General features: G+C 39.5%; 1 protein-coding gene across 1 annotated transcript; it reads left to right on the top strand.

Annotated features, from left to right (window-relative positions):
• Nucleotides 1–632: 632 nt before the first annotated feature.
• Nucleotides 633–5,397, top strand: COMMD8 (COMM domain containing 8; the record flags this gene model as incomplete). Its single annotated transcript, XM_010151316.1, has 4 exons — nucleotides 633–788; nucleotides 1,786–1,938; nucleotides 3,626–3,781; nucleotides 5,377–5,397. Coding segments are annotated over 4 exons (486 nt in total), but the record flags the coding sequence as incomplete, so codon positions are not given.
• Nucleotides 5,398–9,528: the final 4,131 nt, after the last annotated feature.

The raw sequence follows: 9,528 nt of genomic DNA on the forward strand, positions 1-9,528 counted from the left end.
TGCTGCGAGGGGGTCAGAAACTGCCTTGAGCTCAGCCCAACGCGAGTTTTCTGTCGTCTGAGGGGCGGCCTGCGGGTGGGCCTTTCCGCTGCTCCCACGGAGGCTCCGGCCGCTTCCAGGCCGTGAAGGTTTGGCTGGATTTGCTTCACTGCGGTGCTCAGGGAAGGGTTGCTACAGCAGGCCGAAGAGGCAGGCATACAGAAGAGCCTCAGTGCTAGAGGACAGTGGTTCGCGAGACTGGAGAGATCCACAGACACAGGCTCGGAGTTGTGCGTTGCGTCCTGACCCTCCCAGTGCAGAAGTGACCAAGGGTTGGTCACCAAACTTGGGCGTGGTAGCTCTGCTGCTCGGCACTGCGTTATGGTTGTGCGCAAAACTATGGAGTCCAAGGTGAATCTGAATCGCGTTTTTGGTTTCTGTGGCCAAACCTTGTGATGGACTTTAGGGGAGAGGGGAGGTCGGTTCGTATTCAGGGTCTGCTTCTTCAGGACGGTGCGTTGGCTGCACTCAGGGGAAGCATTGAGACAGTACTCTGTGAAGGGAGGGGTGACAATTGCCTGATCAGTCTCGTACGTGGGGTATGTTAACTGTGATAGAATCACGTTTTTAAGTTACGTATCACATTCTTACAGTTCCTTCATAAAATAATCGATGGCATATGTGGCCGTTCGTATCCTCGGTACCAGGATTATGGGAGTATTTGGAGCTTGTCGGAGTGGATGGAGGTTTTAGAAGAGACAACGATGTATTTCAAAACTGCGGTTGGCCAAAACATATCTGATGAAGAGGTAAGGGCTCATCCCTGATTGGGCTTGACTTTCAGGGATTGTACTGGAGTGATTAGTCTTGTAGTTTATTTAGTACTAAAGTGTTTTCACAGTGTAGCATTTGAATTGTACCAGATTAAGCCTACATAGGTAGAAGGTTAGCAGCATTTAGGGGTACACTGCGAAGACTTCTAAAAGAAAAAGTGAAATTGGACAATTTTTTTTTTTAAATAGAACTATGTAATGCTTGTTAAAGTACTGTTTTAGTCACTTAAATTGATATCTTAAGTATCACTAAATTTTTCTGTTTTCCTTAAGATACCTGTCATTACTGTTCGTTAGGAACAAAGCCAATTTGCACTGTTTGTCTGTCTTTATTCTTTGCTTCTGCATTGTAGTGTTTTAAAATATTGGCTGTTATTTAAATAAAAAAACAAAATCTAGGCTGTGTGTGGACTATGTGGGACAGGGACTGTAGTTTAGGGCATTCTAATGTGTATAATCTTTGCAAAAACATGGTCTATTACCAGAAATCTTAATTCTTGTCTCTTACCTATTGTTTGTATTTTTACTACCTGCTAGTAACTAAATTAAAGAAAGATACTTGCATAGCCATAAGGAAGTCTGTATATCAGTATGTTGCAGCTAAGCTAATGTATTTTGTCTCCACTCTGATGTTTAGAAACTGAGCTAAACCTGTGTTGTTTCTGTGTGATATTTTTGTTTGTTTGTTTCCAGGTGTCTAAGAAGGCAAATACAGCCTCCATTCTCTGGTGTCTTTTTAATTTAAATACAAGGAAGTTGAATATTGTTTTTAATATGTTACTGTGGTAAATTGTGATTTTTAACTGTCAAACACAGAGCAGCCTCTGAGGGCAGTATAAGGATGAGAATATGTAGTCTAGTAGAACAGCTATGTGGGTAGAAGCTTGAATATCTACAGAGCTCAGTTACTGCAGGTGGTACATGTTATTTCTGTGGTTCATAGTTTAAGCAATCACAACTTTTATTTTTGTAGGCTGCTCAGCAGATAAATGAGTTGAATTCAAACTATCAAGAAGCAATCATGAAATGTCTAAAAGGCAGAAAGGAAGAAATCAGGAATGCGCTAGTGGAAAGAGTAAATGCAATCTCTTCTGCCCAGCTGCAAGATTTTGACTGGCAGTTAAAGGTGAGAGCGTTGCCTTGATACCATTTGATAGAAGTGTTCCACAGCGCAGAAGTAACTGCTGATATAAGCCCCTTAGCCCCACTCATTTTGGACCATAGTTCAATTTCTATAGGTGTCAGAAAAGCACATTCCTGATAACACATCAAAGAGTTGCCAGACATTTGTATAAACTAATTATTTTTTTTACCACCTCCTTTATTTTAAAGCTGCAATACTTTTCTCTTTTCTAAAAGGAGATTGAGCATTATTCAGGAATACCTCATATGCTGTTGTAATTTTGAGGCCTGAATAGATGGTATTTTTACTCAAAGGAGGAAGAAATATTTACTTATAGGAGTAGTACACTGATTTTAGGATGTGTTTCTCTGATTCCTTCAAATTTTTAGATTCCTGCAATAAACAATTATTTAATGAATGATTTCCAACGAATTATCTTTAGACTTATTTTGACAATAAGCCAATGATAACTGTGTTGCCTCAAGTTGGATGGTGCTTTGGGGTTGTGAAGGCACAGTTGCTTTAAATTAAACTCTTATCAGTGTCTTAAAATTCAAACAATGTAAGTAATGTTGTTTAGTTAGTCCATGGGAGCTGTTAAACAGATTTGTAGAGCTGTTAAATAGTTTTCCATTTTAACAAGTGTTAAATAATTTGTGCAGCCAACAGCTGTGGAAATCAAAGAGCAGTGCCCACAATAGCCAAGATGTTGCAAGAGCAAATATGGCATCGTAATGTGCTTCAGATGACCTGTTACTGGAGATTGAGCTCTCGCTAACTGCATTGCTGCTGACAGAGACACAAACTAGACTTAGGTGGACTCTCGTTTTTAGCTTGTGGTTTCTTTTAACTTTCCTCTGGAGGATTTTAGTTCCTTTTGTGATGCAGATTTCTGGTACATATCTGAACTATGTATTTGTTTTGCTTTAAACCACCTTTTTTCTTCCCTTGACCTGGTTGTGATTTTTTTTTTTGCTTACCATAGTTGAATCCTACCAAGGACATTCTTCTCTGCTCTACCACATTCTGCTCTCTAAATAAATAAGATAGGTGTGTACAATACTGACCTACAGTATTATCAGCTAATCTTTGGTCTTAATATATTTTCAAAGCCTTATTTATGCTAGAGTGAGTATAATAGTAAATTAAAAGCACAATTGTAAGTAATCCTCTTTTATCAGTGACTGTCAAATAGGATATCTGACAAATGGTGTTTGATCAGCTGTAGAGAGGGTTGAGAAATGCCCAAAGGTGGCACGCTTTCTCCCAGCTGCCCCCTTCTAACAAGACGCTTCTTACTTGTTGCTTACCAGAACTATTTGAACAGGGTGACTTCAGAATTCATATACCTCACTTTTAAAGAGCCATGGTCAAATGTATCCTTTCTTTTCACCTAGAATACAAAAATATAGCAGCCCAATGATGTTAGCAAATTGTTTTGAGAAATGTCTTGCTATCAACAGGTGTTTTGGAGTTTCAGTATATTGTTGGTACCAACAAACAAAAATCCCAGTGGGGGGGTGGAAGCAAAACCAAAAACTGCAGAGATGACTTGTGAGAAGTTAGTTTTGTCACGCTGTTGTTTGCTTTGGTAGGACATACTGAATATAAAGTACAGTTGTGATGCTGTGCAGAGACTAAAAACTTACTGACTCCGCCTTACGCGTTGTTGTTTTATCAATCTGCATAGCTTGCTCTCTCCAGTGATAAAATCTCCATGCTGCAAATGCCACTTGTCAATCTTGATTTGGATGTGAGAGAAAATGGTGAGATCAAGCCAATTTCTATTGAGATGAATAAGGAAGAGTTGCAGAACCTAATAAATGCACTGGAAGCCGCTAACAAGGTAGCTTTTTTTCATATCATCCTTTGTTCCTGTTCCTGACTTCTCATGCACTGAGTTTATTGTAACTGAAATTGTTTGTTCTGGGTATCTTGCTGAAAACCCAAAGTAAATCATTCATTGGCAAAATGACTATAGACTTACAGAAAGCCTTACATAAGGCTGACTATCTTGGATAGACTTCAGAGTTATTTTCAGCACAGCTTAGGTTTTTTTTAATGTAATTAAAATGCTGATGAGCATAATAGTCTCTTCAGACCACCGTTGAAAAGTCTTGTGAGAATAAGAGGAGCAGCGAATGAAGTGACGAAGTGTCAGATGAGAGCTGTTTTTGAAAGATTAGAGAGAAGTCCAGTGTTCCCCACAGCTTCACAAAATGTCAGTGGCTGGGAATGCATATAGGAGAGTTGTTTGGTTCAAATTGAGTGCTGTGATTTCTGTGGCATAGTAAATCAGGAGGAAAGTTACAAAGATTCCAGTATGGTAACCCAGGAAGAAAATTTCAAGCAAAGCTTTATTTGGAGTGTCTTAGATTTCTTAATAGAAAATATGAAGGGAAGTGGGGGTTTCCCTAAAAATTACTAGGGGAAGAAGCATCATCTGATTTGCACCCTGGTGATAACTGCAAACCTTAGAGTCCCTTCCTTGTTCAGTTACCTTTCAGGATTAATTCTGGCTCTGTTATAAAGGAGAGTGGGTGTGGTGTGTTAGTTTTCTTTTTTAAAATCTGAAAAAGTCTTCAAATATTTATTAACTCTGTTATCTGGGAGGTGAAATTCTCTGACATCTTGTCAGATGGATGTGAAAGTATCAACGTGTTTTAGAAGTTAGTAGCTTCTTGTTGCTTCATGGCATCTAGCAAGTGAGGGGTTTCTTTAGATGTTTTGTGTTATGATGCTGTAGCTGAAGTCTGTAGACCAAAGAATACATTTCTAGCTCAGAGCTGAATACTAAGTTCTAGTAGTGCTCTTAATATTTTGAATGACACAGGACACTAAGATTATGTCTACCACTTGCTTTAATGAGGCTGATGTGAGACCTCTGAGTAACTTGGTAGTTCCCAGTGAGATGAATGTGTTCGTCTAGATACTGGTGGCGGTCTTGAGAGATGCGAGCCCTTAACAGCTTGCTTTCCTCTGGATCTTTTTCCTCCAAAACTAAGTAAGTATTTCTCTGTGACAGACTTTTGTCTCCACAAGCCTTTTGTTCTGCTTGAAGGTCTGTATGGAAGCTGTGGGATGCTGTTATCTCCTTAGTTTTATGTGCACACAAGGAGGAACTCACTCTAGGAGTGGTCCCTTCGTTCTGCTTTGTGGGGAAGGAATCTCACTGGACCTGGAAATTACCATTCTACTTTTTGATTACAGGGAGGTGAGGAATAGTTTGCAGTAGGTGCCGAAGAAAGTTATTGGGAGTGACAGTTGTGGGAGGTTGTAGAAGAGAGGTGACAGAGGGGTGTGGTGTATTGTCCATAGGAAAGAGATGTTTATACAGTTGCATATTAAACTGTAACAGGAAACAAAAAGCTGTTGTGTCCTAGACTGCTTAAGTTTTGGTCTCATTCAATTTTAATCTCTTGCCTTTTCTACTTTTTGAAGGTTGTCTTGCAACTGAAATGATGGAATTCAGATCATCGGCAGTACCTGCTGGCAATGGCTGCCCAGCTGACTGAGGGAGGAATGTTACCTGCAAAGCCAAAAGTTGTTGATGCTATAAAATACTGAAGTGAGAAGGCCATTATGACTTGTGACCAAAAAAACCTATTAATCCTTTGATGAAAATAATAGAATCTTGTATCTCTGACAAAAAGTGTAAAAATCCAATGTACAGTAGTTTTTAGTACTGAAGATTTATAGAACTGTGTAAAAAATACCGCTCGTGATGTGTGCCGTATTTGTTTTGGTTAACCTTTAGCACTGACTGCACAGGTGTCTGGTGAAACTGAGGCATCTTCCTTGCATAATACGTTTTCCTTAGCTCAGGTGCCATGATAATGAAGAACATCATGGAGTACTTGTAGCGTTAATGTATTTATACTTGTACAGTAGTTTCTAGTACTGAAGACTTATAGAACTGTGTAAATACTGCTCGTGACGTGTGCCATATTTGTTTTGGTTAACCTTTAGCACTGACTGCACAGGTGTCTGGTGAAACTGAGGCATCTTCCTTGCATAATACGTTTTCCTTAGCTCAGGTGCCATGATAATGAAGAACATCATGGAGTACTTGTAGCGTTAATGTATTTATACTTGTAAATAGTAAATAAACCCTTGATTTTGTGTGTGAATAATTGCAGTAAGTTGTTTCTTGATTTATTAAACGCTAAACTCGGAATCTTTTTAGATGCTGGGAAAAAACTGTTTTACAAACAAAAGCGGTGTAGAATCCCAGCATGTTGGAGGTTGGACCTCCACCTCTGGAGGTCATATCTAACCCCCCTTATCCAGGCAGGACCACCTGAGCAGGCTGCACAGGACCATGTCCAGATGGTTTTCGAATGTCTCCCAATGATGTTGGCAACCTCTTCCAGTGCTCAGAATTTGAGGAAGAAGTACTGAGGCTTTACTCAGAGCAAAGTTTGGGGTTTTTGTCTTGGGTTTTGTCTCTTAATTGATAGCTTTTCACTTAAAAATATCAATGTTTTCAGAAGAAGGTGCAGTGCTGGAGAGGAGTTGACCTGCGTAGGCTGAAAAGGCTATTTCCAGCCCATGTAACAGAGCAGAGAACTGGTAAATTGTAGTCTAAATCTTTCTGAAAACAGATTGAGCTTTGATTGTAGTATGTAACAAAAGTTAGAGGCTGTAACACTGGACAAGTATACACCAGGAATCTTTATAGGTTTTACTATTTGCTAAACTATTTTCCTTATATAAAGAGGAAATTATAATACTTGCATAAATACTAACGGTTACTCCTCTGTTTGTGTATATATGCATGTTTTATTTATATGAAAGCATAAAAGGGCGAAGTGGTGATGACTTCCATCTTCATACTTTCGAAGTTGTGAGTCTTAGGTTTCTTCTACTATATTTTGTTGTGCCGTAGGATGTCATGTAAGCAAAGTAAAATAAACATCCGTACAAAAAACCTGGACTTTAGAGGAAAGTCAGAGAAGAGGAGGACAAACAGCTCTCTTGTAGAAAGGCCTCTCTGAAAAGGATTTTAGTAGGCTTTGTGCTTAGTAACCTAAATATTAAATATAAGTTTTTAACACTAAAACTAGCATGGAAGTTTTGAGGGTCAGAGAATGTTTTAAAAGTGTATGTGTGTCTATAAAATGCACTCTGTTCCCTTTTTATTTGGTGGTGGTACATTTAGTCAGATGTACATGTAGTTCAGCATCAGCAATTCAAGAAGATCAGAAGAAGTGGAGAAGAGGATTGAGCTGTAAGAACAGACAACTGGAAAGCATAGCTTACAGTAGAAGGACTGCAATCTTTAACAGGTATGGCTTGATTGCAGTCGTGAATATTTATAAGCAACAGGAATTGGATGATGGCTCAGATGACAGAGAAAGACCTTGCATCAGTAGTACCAATTCATACTAGGAAACACAGGTTGGAGTTGATGTTTGTTTAGACTTATAAAAATCGTGGGAAGAGTTACTGCAGTTTGTCCAGTAGCCTGTTCAGGAGCAGGCTATTTTTTTAATTGTTGAGTTTAATGAATGGATTGGTTAGGTCAGTTCATAGTTTTATATGTCTTGACTCCACTTTTCCCTTTTCCTCTAGATCTAGTTGCTTTATAGAAGAGTGAATACACTGTTTTGATAGGGCTCTGTGTGCCTAAATGCTTTATGGGTTCTATGGTGCGCACTGAAGGTGTAACTGTAATAAGCTTTCATTATGCTGTGGTAGCATATGTTGGTAAAAGGCTTTTGTAGAGAAAAGAGGCTTAATTTTTGGTAACTGATCTTTATTGTTGACATGCTGTTTTTATCCTTCAGGACAAAAGGACTGAAAACTATTCCTTCTAGTTACAGTAGCAGAAATAATAAACAGCAGTTTATTTCATACGAGCGTACATCAAGTTTGGGGTGTCATTTGGTGAGAAGATACTCGTGTGCTGAGCCATTTTTACAGTTTATAGATGTACTGTGAACGCATTTAAGAAAGCAGACACCTAGAAGGTCTGCACTTCAAAGAACACGCAGTTGGATGTTTAAAACTTATTTAGCAGTATGTTGCTGAAGACTTTTATGTTGCTATCTCTTAGTTTTCAAAGGTTGGGTTCAAAAATACAGTACATTCTTCAAAATAAAGTTACATATTTTCTCAACAGTAAAAGGCCACAAATGATAACTTCAATCTTTATAGTCAGCCTGTGAAACATCTGTTGGAAAATCTGGTGCGTATCTAGCTGATAGAAAGCAATTTTTAAAAATGCTGATGCTGTTGTAAAATATTTCTCTTTTTCTTAGTAGAAGAGACTTGAAGTTTATAATTTCATCTTAAATTTTATAGTAAGTTTCATAAAAATGGATTTATAATTACTCCAAGGGTATGTGGTAGTGTTTCACCTTTTGTATCATCCTATACTTGTCCTGTCTTTTACTTCAGCACTGCACAGGAAAAGCTGAAGAATCATTTTTCAATAATTTTTGACTTGGGAAAAAAGACATGTGTCTGTTATGTGACAGTAATAAATGCAAAGAGCTGCTTTTTCATGGGTGTTAGACTTTACTGAAAGTCTGAATATTGTTTACATAACCATCCAAAGGTTGTTTTTGTCAGGGAGCCATGTGAAGGGCTAGAGAGGGGGAGGAGCAGCAGTTGACAAGCAGGTGAGAACTAGCAGCTTGTGGTACTGCACCTGAAATGTGCATCCTGACCTTACCTCTCCACAGAGGAACCAACTGCCCTCGCCAGCCACGGAACGGCCTCCCGTAGATGGAAAGGGAGAGGACCAAGCAGAATGGAGAGGAGAGCTTGCTGCCCTGTTCTTTGTACCATCGATCAGAACAAGTTTCATTCTGTTTCTTTTCTGAGAGGCAGGTGCTTTTGGAGCAAGCAAGGTCTCCAGTTGTGACAGATAAGGCATTTGTGGCTACTGTACCATGCCAAATTGATGCAAAAAGCTAGAGATTTCACAAAACCCAGTATACTGGTGTCAGCTTTGTTGTACACTTGGATGAATTGCAGGTGAACATGGATATTTAGCAAATAGGAAAAATGTACATGTAATGGAAACACCTTAAAGAAGCTTGTGGCCAGGAGCAGGTCTGTCAAGTATGCCCGGCTATGCTCCCTTCCAGGCTGAAAAAACGGGGATTAGGTAAGGACGTTGGCATTATGTTTCCACAGAGAGATTTCCATACAGCACAGAGCCCTGTGCAGGTCACAGCCCATAGAGGAACTGTGTGCTGGGCCCAGAGTAAAATACAGGAACTGCACCAGTAACAAAAGCTGAGGAGGGGCCGTGATGTGAGGACCGTTGCCCACAGGGCCACTGGAGTCTGTGAGTAAGGGGGAATCAGGGAAATCTGAAGGCACAGGGTAATTAGACCAAAGGTGCAAGAGTTTAGAGACTCCATTATCACTAAACTTCTAATTTTGTCCCTGCCTATCTGCTCACTTTGCTCATATCTGCATTTTTTTGTTCTTTCAGACCTGGGCTCTTTCTGATTAGCTGGTTATGAGAAGTTGATTGGCTTTGGTGTTTGCTCATCCCACCACACTAACTTGTAACGGGTTTTGTCCTGTTTCAGGGACACGGGTTTGTATTTTCCCAGTGTTTGCCCCTGCATACCA

Source organism: Eurypyga helias, unplaced genomic scaffold, assembly GCF_000690775.1.
Source record: "Eurypyga helias isolate BGI_N326 unplaced genomic scaffold, ASM69077v1 scaffold4195, whole genome shotgun sequence".
Lineage (NCBI taxonomy): Eukaryota > Metazoa > Chordata > Aves > Eurypygiformes > Eurypygidae > Eurypyga > Eurypyga helias.